A 15,178-nucleotide genomic window follows, 5' to 3' on the forward strand; every position below is an offset into this window, starting at 1 on the left:
TCAAACTAACCCTTATCCCCTAAAAAATAAAAGGTTCCAGGTGCCCAGTAAGCACAATCTGGAACCAGCCGTGTAACATAGGTTAAAGATACTCATAGTTAGAACTAAGCGATCATCAGCATTTAAAAGCTAAAGGAAATACACACGAATTATCAAATCATTCACTCTCCATGGTTTTGATTCCACACATTTTTCTAACACACCAAAAATTTGCAAACAAAAATTTGTGCAGTTTTGATTTTCAAGCCACTGTGCCTGCTGGATTTAACTAGTAGCACTCTAGTCTCTGGGTCAGTTATGGGTTCAAGTTGCACAACGTAGGGTGTGGGAGTGCTGCATTGTCAGGGGTATCATCTTTCTGATAGGGACATGAAACCAAGGTATCGTCTTTTCAGACGGCTGTTAAAGACATGGCACTACGCATGGAAAAGCAAGGACAGCTAGACCAAGATCACTCCTCCACCCAATCCCAACTGCTCAGGGGACATCTCTGACACTGAATAGCCACCATTATGCCTGCAGAACAAGAGTAACTGCACTGCAAAGCAATCGCGTAAAGTGCCTTGAAATGTTTCTCTAAGAGTGGAACAATAATCACAATTCCACTTTACTAATTGCGTTTTTATTGCTAAATTTTTCATGGTAAACGACAGGCAGGTGACACAAGATGGATGCGACTAATTAATTGCACAGTGCCGGACACAACACAGCAGCTTATTCATAAGCAGCTGGAGAACAGAAAACTGCAGTAATTTTCTCCAGCAAACTATGCAATCAGACCTCTCCTCTCATCCCCTCGCCCCTTCCATACCCTTCAATAAATAGCTCTGCTAAACTCGTCAGCGCTCACTTGCAGCCATTCAGGAAATTATACTGACATCAGAGCTGCAGAGGCCTCAGCGTTCCTGTCAACATGTGTTAACAAATTATACCTTGACTTTGACTTTCAGCCCAATTTTCTAGGTTATTTTAATTTCTTTTCCCTCCAGTCCCCCATCCCCATGACTCTGTTGTAAAGGTTGTGCATGACTGAGTCGTAATGGTCTAAGTTTTATTACTGATCTGTGTTGAGCCCATTGATCTCAGTCAGGGTTGTAGCTGGGTCACTGCAATTGGTCTCCATGCCTCCAGAAAGAATGAAGTTGCATTTCTAGAGCGCCTTTCACAACCTCAGTATGTTCCAAAGCACTGCATAGTCAATGAGGTACTTTTGAAGTGTAGTCATTGTTGTAATGTCGGAAATGTGGCAGCCAATTTGCACACATGATCCCACAAGCAGCAATGAGATAATGACCAGTTAATCTGCATTAATGATGATTGAGGGATAAATATTGGCCAGGGTAGAACTCCCCTGGTCATCTTCAAATATCGTCATGAGATCTTTTATGTATACCTGAGGGGGAGCGAGCATGGCCTCAGTTTAACATCACACCTGAAAGACAGCACCTCTGACAATGCAGCACTCCCTCAGTACTGCATTGGAGCGTCAGTCTAGATTTTATCCAGAGCTTTCTGGTGTAGAAAACCTCCGACTCATGAGGCGGTTAGTTTTGGGGGGGTGGAGGGAGGAGGAAAAGGAAAACTAGACCACAACATCTACAGGAGTAAATTGGGCTGCGTTATGACCCCCCCTCCATTGTCAAACAGCCTGCTAGCACTCAGTGTCTGTCAGTGTGCAAGGTGTTGGAGGGTGACTGAGGCTCAAAACACAGTGTCCAACATTAGATGTGATTCTGCAATTGGACAACATTTGCTAAATAATCCTCAGTGTGCTAACAATTACGCTGACAACCAATTTAAGATTGTCAGTAGGGCTCACAGTGTGACCAGAGTCAAGCTGCCTGGTTTAAATTTCAAACAAAGCTTGGCAGTTAACTGTCAGTCACCGTAAACTGGTGCATTCTCCATGGCAATGCCTCTACCAGAGTTCACTTGCCAACCAATCAGCACTCTCTTCTCATACAATATAAATTTGCTGTTTTCCCTTACATTGGTATTCTTGCAGATTGTCTTGATGAATGCAAGACAAAAAGCTTCGACAACATGTCTCTATTTTCAGCAATACTCAAGTTCTGCACGACCAAGCGACCAACCAGAAATCTATCAATCTCTGTCTTGAACTTACTCAATGACTGAGCTTCCACCACCCTCTGGGGCAGAGAATTCCAAAGTAATCAAGTTCCTCATCTCCCAGTCTTAAATGGCTTGCCCTTTATTCTGAGATTGTGTCCCTTGGTTCTAGACGCCTCAATCAGGTGAAACATCTTTTCTGCATATACCCTGTCTATCCCTTTAAGAATTTTCTAAATTCTATGAGATCACCTCTCATTCTTATAGGCTTTAGATATTACAGGTCCAGTCTCCTCAATCTCTCCTCATAAGACAATCCCACCATCCCAGGAATTAGTCTGTTGAACCTCCGTTGCACTCCCTCTATGGCAAGTATATCCTTCCTCAGGCAAGGGGAGCAGAACTGCACACAATATTCCAGGTATATAGGGTGGTCAAGAAGGCATACCAAATTCTTGCCTTTATTAGCGGAGGCTTAGAATATAAGAGCTGGAGGTTATATAGAATTGTATAAAACACTAGCCAGGCTACAGATGCAGCACTGCTTGTAGTTCTGGTCACTGTACTAGAGGAAAGATGTGATTGCACAAGAGAGGGTACGGGGGATGTTGCCTGGACTGGAGAACTGTAGTTATGAGCAAAGATTGGATAGGCTAGGGTTGTTTTCTTTGGAAAGCAGAAGACTGAGGGGGCATTTAATTGTCTAAATGTATGAGGGGTCTAAATAGAGTGGATATGAAGGCTCTGTTCCCCTTGGTTGTCAGTGGTGTTCCCCAAGGTTCAGTGCTAGGACCACAGCTTTTTCTTGATAGATATAAATGACTTGGATATCGGAATGCTGAGTAAAAATTCAAAATTTGCCCATGATACCAAACCTGGAAGTGTGGCAGGTAGTGAGAATAGTACCAATTGAATGCAACAGGACATAGATAAGTTAGCAGAACGGGCAGACAAGTGGAAGATGGTATGAGGTGATGCATTTTGGCAGAAGGGATAGGGAGAGGCAATATAGACTTAATGGCACCGTTCTAAAGAGTATACAGGGACCTGGGAGTTAATATGCATCGATCTTTGAAGGTGACAGGATATATTAGAGAGTAGTCACTAAAGCATATGAGATCTTGGGCTTCATAAATAGAGGTATTGAGTACAAACACAGGAAAATTATACTAACCTGGAAAAGCTCTGGTTAGGCGACAACAAGAGTATTACGTCCAGTTCTGGTCACCACACTTTAGAAAGGATGTGGGGGGCCTTGAGAGGGTTGTTAAGAAAACGATTCTGATTTTTGTTTAAAATATTTTTAAAGGAATTTATAGTTAAACTGAATAAATGTTGGACCAGTTTTTTTTTTAAAAAAGGAAACCATCAAGGAGGCACTGAAGGAACTGGTGGCAACGATGTTGCTGGTTGTCACATGACTCAAGTTAAAGATAAAACAGAAACCCTGGTAACGGGCAACAAAGTGAAAGTGTCCCTTTGATTGGACAAGCCCAGTAGTAGCAGAGCACACCTGGGATGGGCAGAAAACTGACTAGCTTTTTGGTTGTGGGTCAGTGTGTGTGGTTTTACCTTCTGGAGTGAGATGATGTCAAGTCTGAAGAAGTAAAAGGGACAGAAGACCACAACCCAGCTTGCTAAACTACAACTTTAAAAGATCCTGTGACACTGTCAATTCATCTTGTTTCCTGTATTTGCAGAAAGCCTACTAAAAATAATTCTCAATGCTGTCTGAATAGAACTGATCTGAAGATCTCAGTGACCTGTCTCCATGTACTCAGAAGTTAGACTGTACGCCAGTTTTAGAACATAACATAAGAAGTAGGAGGAGTAGGCCATTCAGCCCCTCAAGCCTGTCCCACCATTCAATAAGATCATGGCTGATCTGTCCCAGGCCTTAAGTCCCCTTTCAGGCCTGCTCTGCATAACCCTCGACTCAGATTTCAAAAATCTATCTACTCCTCCTTAAATACATTTTACGACCGAGACTCCACAACTCTCTGAGGTAGAGAATTCCAGAGATCCACCACCCTCTGAGAGAAGAAATTCTTTCACATCTCAATTTTAAATGTGTGTCCCCTTATTCTGTAACTATGTCCTCTAGTTCGAGATTTCCCCACCAGTAGAAACATATTCTCAACATCTACCCTGTCAAGCCCCCTTAAAATCTTATATGTTTCAATAAGATCACCCCTCATTCTTCTAAACTCCAATGAATAAAGGCCTAACCTGTTTAGCCGTTCTTGATCAGACAACCCCAGGAATCAGCCTAGTGTACCTTTTCTGAACTGCCTCCAATGCTAGTATATCCTTCCTTAAATACGGGGACCAAAACTGTACGCAGTACTCCAGGTGTGGCCTCACAAATACAGTGTTGCAACAAGACTTCCCTACTTTTAAACTCTAGCCCCCTAGCAATAAAGGCCAAAATTCCATTTGTCTTCCTAATTACTTGATGCACCTGCATGCTAACTTTTAGTGTTTCACGTACAAGAACACCCAGATCCCTCTGTACTGCAGTATTTTGTAGTCTTTCTCCATCTAACTAATAAGCAGCCTTTTTATTCTTCCTACCAAAGTGGATGACCTCACACTTTCCCACATTGAACTCCATCTGCCAAGTTTTTGCCCACTCACTTAACTTATCTATATCCCTCTGCAGGTTCTTTGTGTCCTCATCGCAACATGCATCGTCAGCAAATTTGGATACACTACACTCTGTCCCTTCCTCCAAGTCATTGATATAGATAGTAAATAGTTGACGCCCTAGGACTGATCCTTGTGGCACCCCACTAGTTATGGCTTTCCAACCTGAAAAAGACCCATTGATCCCGATTCTCTGCCTTTTGTGTGTTAGCCAATCTTCAATCCATGCCAACACATTACCCCCAATACCCTGAGCTCTTATTTTGTGCAATAACCTTTTATGTGGCACCTTATCGAACGCCTTCTAAAAATCCATATACACTACATCTACCGGTTCCCATTTATCCACTCTGCTTATTATATCATCAAGGAACTGTAACAAACTTGTCAAACATGATTTCCCTTTCATAAAACCATGTTGACTCTGTTTGATTGCATTATGTTTTTCCAAATGTCCGATTTCTTCCTTAATAATGCACTCTAGCATTTTCCCAATGACGGATGTTAAGCTAACTGGTCTACAGTTTCCTGCTTTCTGTCTCCCTCCTTTATTGAATGGGGGCGTCAGTCACATTAGCGGTTTTTCAATCCGCTGATACCTTACCGGAATCCAGTGAGTTTTGGTATATTATGACCAATGCCTCCACTAGCTCTGCAGCCACTTCTTTTAAAACCCTTGGATGCAGGGCATCAGGTCCTGGCGACTTGTCTGCCTTTAGTCCCATTAGTTTGTCAAGCACCTTTTCCCTCGTGAAAGAGATTGTTACAAGTTCCTCCCTCCCATTTACACCTGGTTCATCTATTATAGTTGGGATGTTTATAGTGTCCTCCCTCCACCGTGAAGACCGATATTGGTTTAAATTATCTGCCATTTCCCTGTTCCCTGTTACTAATTCCCCAGTCTCATCCTCTAAGGGTCCCACACTTACTTGAGCTACTCTCTTCCTTTTTATATACCCGTAGAAGCTCTTACTGTTTGTTTTTATATTTCTTGCCAATTTACTCTCTATCAATTTTCTCCCTCTTTATTAGTTTCTCAGTCATCTGCTGCTGGTTTCTAAAAGATTCCCAATCCTCTGGCCTACCACTAGCTTTCGCTACTTTGTACACCTTCGTTTTTGATTTTATATTCTCCTTAACTTCCTTTGTTATCCACGGGTGGCTCATCATTCTCGTCGAATGCTTCCTTCTGATCGGAATAAATATTTGCTGAGTGTTATGAAATATCTGCTTAAAAGTCTGCCACTGCTCATCTAATGACTTTCCTTGTAGTCTATTTTCCCAGCCCGTTTTAGACAACTATTTCTTCATACCTCTGCAATCACCCTTGTTTAACAAGTTGAAGACACTGGTTGGAGACCAGCGTTGCTCACCCTCAAACTGAATTTGAAATTCTACCATGTTATGATCGCTTCCCCCTAGAGGATCCTTAACTACAAGATCTCATATTAATCCTACCTGATTACACATCACCAAATCTAAAATAGCCTGTTCCCAGGTAAGTTCTGCAATGCATTGTTCTAAGAAATAATCCCTGATGCACTCTACAAATTCATCTTCCATGCTACCCTTGCCAATTTGATTTGTCCAGTCATCACGATGATTTGTACATCATGATCTATTACACCTATATCATTTATCATTACTCACAACTGCACTGATCCCTTCCTTTAATAACAAAGCTACCCCACTCCCTTTTCCTTTCTGCCTATTCTTCCGGAACGTCAAATATCCTTGAACATTGAGTTTTCAGTCCTGGTCATCCTGCAACCATGTCTCTGTGATAACTATCAAATCATATTCATTTATTTCTATCAGTTCCGTCGGCTCATCTATCTTGTTACAAATGCTAACATAGCTCATCTGCTATTTTCTTCAAAAACGAGCAAGTGATCAACCCAAGTGCTTTTTGTCTGTAACAGAGCTCCGATTCAAAAATCTCGTTTTATTTTTTCAGTTAACTGGTATATATGCGTGTGCACGCATGAGTGTGAGATGCTACAGTAAAAAAGGGGACTTTAAATTTAATGTTGGGACTTAAACACACAGATTAAAACTTTTAATGTTTTACTTCATTTTTAGTTAAGACTGGTTTGATAATAAACTGTTAATTTTGTTATTCAGTAAAGAAACCTGGTTAGTGTGTTCTATTCTGGGAAAAACAGAGTATATGATTGAACGTATCGTTAAGTGTAAAAATGTGAACTTTATGTTGTGAGCTGTGGAGAAGTGGGACTGAATTAACAGTACACTCCTCCCACCTCAATCGTAACAGGGTGCAGAGATGGTTTACCAGAATGGTACCAGGGATGAGGGATTATAGCTACAAGATTTGGTTGGAAAAGTTCATGTTAGTCTCCTTGGAGCAAAGGAGATTGAGGGGAGAATTAATAGAGGTGTAACGATTATGATAAAGGTAGACAAAGAAAAGCTGTTCCCATTAGCAGATGGTACAAGGACTAGGGACACAGATTTAAGATTTTGGGCGAGAGATGCCAGAGGGATGAGAGAAATAATTTTTTTTTAAAGCACCTAGTGGTAATGACCTGGAACTCGCTGCCTATGAGGGCAGTGGAAACAGAGACGATGGAAGATTTGAAAAGGAAATTGCATGGGCACTTGAGAGAAATGAACTTGCAGGGCAATGAGGATCAAGCAAGAGAATGGGAATGACCAGATTGCTCTGCAGAGAGTCATCATGGACTTGATGGGCAGAATGGCCTCATTCCATGCCATAATGACTCTGAGGGGTCCCGAACCAGGGGGCACAGATTTATGGTAATAGGTAGGAGGTTAAAGGGGGATTTGAGGGGAAATCTCTTCACCCAAGGGCTGGTGGGGATCTGGAAATCACTGCCTGAAAGGGTGATAAAAGCAGAAACCCTCAGCACATTTAAAAGTACTTGGTATATTAAATTAAAAGCAAAATACTGTGGATGCTGGAAATCTGAAATAAAAACAGAAAGTGCTGGAAAAACTCAGGAGGTCTGGCAGCATCTGTGGAGAAAGAAGCAGAGTTAACGTTTCAGGTCAGTGACCCTTCTTCAGAACTGAAGATTTGATATTTTTTATTTAAGTACTTGGTTATGCACTTGAAGTGCCGTAACCAACAAGGATACAGCCCAACAGCTAGAAAGAGAGATTAGGCTAAAAGGCTACTTGTCAGCCACTACAGACACGATGGGCCAACTGGCCTCCTCCCGTGTTGCAAACTTCTCTGATTCACTATGATAATGACCAGATAATCCGATTTTTGTGCTGTGGATGGAGGGACAAATACTGGCCAGGACACCGGTGATAATTCCTCTGCTCTTCTTCAAAATAGTGGCCAGGGGATCTTTTACATCACAAAGAGAAAGCTGATGGAGCCTTAGTTTATTGTCTCATCTGAAAGATGTCAACTCCAATGGTGCAGCACTCCCTCAGCCTAGATTTCTGAGCTCAATTCCTGGACTTGAACGCACAACCTTCTGCCTCAGAGGCAAGAGGGCTACGAACTGAGCCACAGCTGACACACAAATGTGCCAAGCACATTAGTTGCCACGAGCACAGCAAACAAATAAAATGAAGTCTCCATCATGGCAAGCATTTAAGCTTGTCTAACTATGCAACTCACAAAACAAGTGAATGAGCGGACTCCACAGAACGCACTCCACGTCCTGTTTCCGTAAACTACTTAACTACTACATAACTAATCCAGCGTGCAACAGAGCTTCTCCCCTCTTCTGATGCCTCCTTCACAATTTGCTAACAGACAGAAAATATAATCAAACACAGGAGGCAGCCATTCGGCCCATCATGCTTGGGCTAGTTCTTTGAAAGAACTACCCCTTATTCCTGCTCTCCTTGCTCTATCCCCAGAGATCTACAAAATTTATCCCCCTTCAAATATTTATCCAATTTCCTTTTGAAAATTATCAGTGACTCTGCTTCCACCATCCTTACATGCAGCGCATTCTAGATCCCAACAATGGAGGGATTTGAAAACAAGGATGAAATTTTAAAATCAAGATGTTGCTTGACCAGGAGCCAATCTAAGTCAGCAAGCACAAGCTGATAGGTGAACAGAACTTGGTCAGAGTTAAGACATGGGCAGCAGAGTTTTGGATGACCTCAAGTTCACAGAGGGTAGAATGAGGGAAAGCAGCAAGGAGCGTGTTGGAATAATCAAGTTTCTAGGTGGTGGTGATGGGGGAGATGGTGGCCTAGTGGTGATGTCACTGAACTAGTAATCCAGAGGCCCACGTTAATGCCCTGGGACACAGGTTCAAATACAATAGCAGCTGGTCAAATATAGATTCAATTAATTCACACAAATCTGGATCAAATCATCAGTAATGATGCCATGAAACTAAACTATCGATTGCCGTAAAAACTCATCCGGTTCACTAATGTCTTTCGGGGATGGAAATCTGCTGTCCTTACCTGGTCTGGTACATGTGTCTCCACACCCACAGCAATGTGCTCGACTCTTAAATACCCTACTAAATGGCCTAGGAAGCAAATCCACTCAACTGTCGAGGGCAGTAAGTGATGGACAACAAATGTTGGCCTTGCCGGTGATGCTCACATCCCATGAAAGAATTAAAACAAATGAATGAGTGTTTCAGCAGATGAGCTGAGACAAGGGTGAATTTGCATGATGTTATGGGGGTGGAAATAAGGTGGTCTCAGTGATGTTGCCAATATGTGAGATCCCACAAACAGAAATGACATGAATGACCTGTTTCTGCTGCTGTGGTTCAAGGTATGACCTCTGGCCAGCACACCCTGCTCTTCTTCCAATATAGTCATAGGATCTTTTACATTCACCTGAACAGACTGAACCTGGGGTGTCAATATCACCTGAAGATCGTCGCCTCTGACAACGCAGCACTCCTCCTCGTCACCATCAGGAACAACTCATTATTCACAAAGTGCCTTTAATACAGAAAAAGGTTCCAAGCTGCTTCACAGAAGCATAACCAGTACAGCACTGAATAATCTGCTCAAGGTCCTAAAGTAGGGCTTCTGATTCAGAGGGTAGAATGCTACCAACCAAGCCAAGTAGGCACTATTTACCATGATACAGTGTAGAGTTTACTAAGGTCACTGCAGAAATTCAGAGATTTTGTGCTCCAGATTCAAGCAGGTGGCTGTCAGCAAACATTCTCTCTTTCTGGTTCCTCAGCCTCAAAATGTCCTTTGCAATGCCTTGATATTGAAGTTCATCTTTGTTTTTAGATCTCTCAATGGCTTCCCTATCTCTGTAATCTCAAACAGTCCTACAACCCTCCAAAAGCTCTGCACTCCTCCAATTGCTCTGCACTCCTCCAATTCTGACCTCTTGAGCATCCCCGATTTGCATCGCTCTGCCATTGACGGTCATGTCTTCAGCTGCCTAAGCCCCAAGCTTCCACCCAACATCTCTCAACTGCTCTTTCCTCCTTCAATACACTCCTTAAAGCCTACCTCTTTGGCCAAGCTTTTGGTCACCTGCCCTAATATTTCTTTAGTGACTTGGTTTCATATTTTGTCATAACACTCTTTTGGTATGCCTTGGGATCTTCTAAAGGCACTACATAAATGCAATTTATTTCTTGTTACTCCAGCACTCACTTTCTCTTACCCATATCCTCACAGTGGTGAACTCAAGACTCATCGCACTTATTCTAATTGATTCTTCTCCAGCTTCATTATGCTATGAAACATCTGACATCCCCCTACTATCTAGAAACCTTTAGAATATCAATCTGTATCACTTACCAATTATTTACCAAATTATCCATCTTCCCTTTTCAGACATTGCAAGTCTCCTGCATTAGGAGCATTGGGCCTTCCTCTGGGTCCCTCAGTTTTAGTTCAAGATCATAGCATCATACAAAGCAGAACGAGGCTATTTGGCCCAACGTGCCTGTATCAGATCTCTGAAAGAACTATCCAGTTCGTCCACTCCTCTGCTCTTGCCCCACAGCCCTGCAAATTTTTCCATTTTAAGTACATTTCCAATTCCCTCTCTAAAGTTACCAATAAATTAGCTTCCGCAGCACTTTCAGGCAGTGCAATCCAGATCATAACTCACTTCGTAAAAAATTCTCATCTCCCCCGCTTTGGCTTTTTTTTGACAATTATCTTAAATATATTTGCCATCTTCCAGTCCTTTGGCAGCACTTCCATACCCAAGGAAGATTCCTATTCTTTGTTCCTGGAATTAACTGGCTGATGCAGAAGCACAGAGGCAGTAGGAGCTGAATCAAGAGCAAGTTCGATAAGTATCTAGAGAAAGATTTGATGGATACATGCAATGGCATCATGCGGTACGATATTCCCCAGGTAGGAAATAATCACATGAATGACATTGGTCTTCTCTTCTCCTCTACATTTCTACTTTCCAACATTTCCTGAAAAAACCACGCTGCTGCAAATTATTTGTTTGGTCTCTTCACGTTAATCCCTGTTCTACTGACTCAAGCTATCTCAACGATTATCATCTCTGCAAAAACCTCGCCTCCTGTAACTGTCTCGTACCTGGTAGACACAGCGTCAGTTGGTCCACTGTGGCTGCTATGTTCCTTTGCTGTGAGCGACACTTCTTCAGTTCCTCCATTTCAGTAAGTAACTGCAGCACATAGAAAACACAACAATTTAAATGACTACATTTTCACTAACCAGTCAGTTTTGACAGGATCACTAACCAAGCAGTCTTTTTTTTTTTAAAGCTCACCCTCCTCCTCGACTCATTGCCTCCTTTTGGTTTGCTACCCCATCCAAATGACCACAATCTACATGCAAGCCTCGACAGCCAACGAGCAGGGCTTCCAACAAGTGAATGAAGGGGACATCGTAGCTGAGCTTTTCTGTCCTGGCCTGATGTACATTTTGTCAGGTGTCACAACACAAAGAACGGCGGCTAATTTTCTGTCCGCAGCTCACAGATGCGCAACAGCCACTGTCTCAACTTAAGGCCAGTTAAAGCTCCACAGACCCTGGTCTACATGGTTCACTGACTAACTCAGCCACATGGAAAGCTTTGACCTGAAACACTTTTTCTTTAAGTACATTTCCATATAAGAGAAATGTGGCAGCAGAGGTACGCTGGTTGATCAGCACAAGGCAGGTTGGCTGCTGATTTTTTAAAAAGTATCTACAATATCAAAAAACAGCAGTTTTATACATAAATGAACTTAAAAGTGCCTTTAATGATCTTATGCTTCAAAGCCATGAAGTAATTTAGAAGTAGTCTCACGGCTGTAATATTTGAAATAGTATGGGGAGAGATGACCCACAATAGAACATGGGGCAAGATAATGGAAAGAACTCACCTCTCTCCCCGACTCCTGCAGCTTGTTATTGGTGTCTGTCACTTGAATCTGAAACAAGAAAATGAAACATTTCCTTTTGAAATGTAGCTCGAAAAATTAGTAAATTTAAAGTAATCAGTGCTAAAACAGTTATAGGGCCGAATACACCTTCAGTACTGCTACTTGGCTTTGGTACATTATCCAAGGAGTTGAGGCATTTTGATAAGGGTACCTGAACAGCAAATCAGGAATCACCCCGAGTTCAGGTGATAGTGACATTTCAGCATCTGGACAAAGCTCGTGTGACACAAAGCTTTTTCCATCACTGACTGAGGTTAATGGTCCTGGGTGGAACGGAGACTAAAACCTTGCTGTTACATGCTGACTGCCTAAAGCATCACATTTATAAGAATCAGTTATCACTAACCACATCATTTCTGCTGGAAATTACTTGTAGGACAGAACCAGGCCGTTCAGCCCAACTGATCTGTGCTGGTGTTCGTATTCCACACGGGCCTCCTCCTACTCCATTTATCTCTTCCCACCCTGCCACATTATCGCTCTAATTCCTTCACATTCATTGTGGTAGCAAGTTCCACATTCTCACCACTCTCGCTCTACGGGAAATGGGTAAGAGCAAGATGCAGCTCACAGTCATTTCATCCTCCTGCCCCACCCCACCCCACCAACATGGGCTAGATTTGGAGGCTTCCCGGCATCTGCAGAAACCGGTTTTGCAGTGTCGGCAACGCCATGACAAGACGAGACAGGGACAGCGCAACACACCTTTAGCTTCTGTGCTTCTCCCCGCACTTTCAGCAGCTCTGTGATGGAATCTACAAATCCCTGGAAATGGAAGTTGCACATTTTCTCAATCTCCCGATCATGATTCCTGATCCGGGCCTCCAGTTTCTCCATGAACCGCCAGTGTTCCTCTCCATCGTACACTGACCTGAAATGGTACAATTTATCTGCACTTTAAAGCTCATAGCATCGGTGGATCACTGTACTCCCCTAATTCTGGCATCTTGCGCCTCCCCAATTTTAATCGCTCCACCATGAGTGGCTGTTCTTTAAAATGCATAATGTTTGGTCGAACTTCTGGTCCTAATGTCACTTGATGTGGCTCGGTGCTAAATTTTGCTTGATAACGTTCCTGTGAAGCGCGCTGGGGAGTTTTCTGTTAAAGACACTATATAAATTCAAACTGTTGTTGTTGGTGTTGTAATGCCATTTAAAGGGGCAACACTCAAAACAGAAAAAAAAATAAGCCCCATCCCAAACCTCACCCAGCACTACTGGAGAATCAAAAAAGATTACAACACAGAAGGAGGTTATTTGGCTCACTGAGTCACTCACGAATTTAAAAAGTATTTAACATTTGCAGAAGTACTTAACATTAACATTATGGTGCGAGCAAGTTGGGAAACTGGATTCAATAAATCTAGTATAAAAACAAGAAAAGCTGGAAGTACTCAGCAGGTCTGGCAGCATCTGTGCAGAGAGAAGCAGAGTGAACGTTTCAGGTCAGAGACCCTTCTTCAGAACTGATAAATATTGTAAAAGGTTTTAAGCAAGTAAAGTGGGGGTGGGATAAGAGATAACAAAGGTGAAGGTGTCACAGAGAATAACTGACCAGAAGGTCATGGAACAAAGGCGAACGGTATGTTAATGGTGTGCTGAAAGACAAAGCGTTAGAACAGAGAGGGTGTGAAGCACACAGCATTCCAAGCACAAACATAAAAATCACATTAAAAAACCAAAACAGGTAAGCACAGTGGAACAAACTGAAAAACCATAAATAAAATGACCAAATAAAAAAGGAAAAAAAAAAGAACAGCAGCATAAAAAGGGAGACCCGCATGCTCTGAAATGACTGAACTCAATGTTCAGTCCAGCAGGCTGTAGTGTGCCTAATGAGGTGCTGTTCCTCGAGCTTGTGTTGACGTTAGTTGGAACACTGCAGCAATCCCAGGACAGAGATGGAAGCATGAGAGCAGGAGGGTGTTGAAATGGCCAGCAACTGGAAGATCGGGGCTCTGCTTGCGGACTGAGCGGTGGTGTTCCACAAAGCAGTCACCCAATCTGCGTTTGGTCTCCCCAATGTAGAGGAGGCCACATTGTGAGCAGCAAATACAGTATACTAAATTGAAAGAAGTACAAGCAAATCGCTGCTTCTCCTAGAAATTCATGTCCAAGTCAAACTCCTGAAAAGCACATTACAATCCAAGTGCACATTTCCACTTCCTTCCACTTTAACATTAGCTTTTACTTCACTTTCCGCCTCAATGCTTTTTGGTCGCATGCACTTCAGATACATCGAAATGCAAGAATGGAAATATAAAAAGCCTATCTAGTTTGCCTTCTTCCATCCTGTTGTCACACAATACAATGGTAATGGAGTTGTTGACTATTCACAACAATCATGTTCTATCAATTAGTCTACAACAGACCCAGACATGAGGAGAGGAAAACCCCCAGTGGTAAAAAGCTTTGGGAAACAGAGGTCCAAAGTCACCTGTCCCACCCGAGCAAACTACACTCACCACACATTATGGGGAAGGATTTAGTGGAGCCAGCGGGGCTCCTGGCCGAAAAGGTGGTGGGAATTCCACCCTGGCCATTCGAAGCCCCACCCCCCCCCAACCCACCAGCTCTATTTAATGGCACTCAGACGCTTAAGCACCTGACGCCGGGATCCCCGTCACTTTAAAGATGGGTATCCAGCCTCCAAGAGCTGCTGGTCAATCAGAGGGCCGGCAGCTCAGTTGTATTGGTTGTCACTGCCGGTACTACAGGAGGCCTTGGAACCAGGCCCAGTGCTGGAGACCAGGAGCCAAGGTAAGTGAGGCGGGGTCGCCAGAGTCAGTCCGACAGGCCTTGGCGAAGATAGAAAGGAAGGTGGGCGTTGAGTACAGGGGGAGGCGTTTGAGGGAGGTGAGTGATTGTCTGCCGTGGGGCCCTCAATAGGCCACAGATTGCACACAAAGGAGGGCCACCACCCCCCAAGGCCCACAGGGAGGTTGCCTTGTTTTACTGGGTGACCTTCCCACGTGGGGAAGGCCCCCCGCGCACCCCCCCCCCCCTCCACCACCACTGGTGTAATTCCAGCAGTGGTGGGAATAGGCCTTTAAGTAGCTGATAACAGACCTCTTTAGGGCCTCAACTGGCCTCTGGGCAGG

General features: G+C 43.2%; 1 protein-coding gene across 3 annotated transcripts in view; it reads right to left on the reverse strand.

The window, feature by feature from the left end:
• Window positions 1-15,178, reverse strand: part of LOC137367890 (exocyst complex component 6B) — a 755,392-nt gene that overhangs the window by 664,341 nt on the left and 75,873 nt on the right. For all 3 annotated transcript variants that reach the window (XM_068028681.1, XM_068028683.1, XM_068028682.1), the window contains exons 2-4: window positions 12,783-12,948; window positions 12,018-12,065; window positions 11,224-11,314 (exon numbers count right to left, since the gene is read on the reverse strand). In XM_068028681.1, the coding sequence (XP_067884782.1) occupies window positions 11,224-11,314; window positions 12,018-12,065; window positions 12,783-12,948 (305 nt within the window). The remainder of the gene's footprint in view (window positions 1-11,223; window positions 11,315-12,017; window positions 12,066-12,782; window positions 12,949-15,178) is intronic.

Source organism: Heterodontus francisci, chromosome 1 (genome assembly GCF_036365525.1).
Source record: "Heterodontus francisci isolate sHetFra1 chromosome 1, sHetFra1.hap1, whole genome shotgun sequence".
Taxonomy (NCBI): domain Eukaryota; kingdom Metazoa; phylum Chordata; class Chondrichthyes; order Heterodontiformes; family Heterodontidae; genus Heterodontus; species Heterodontus francisci.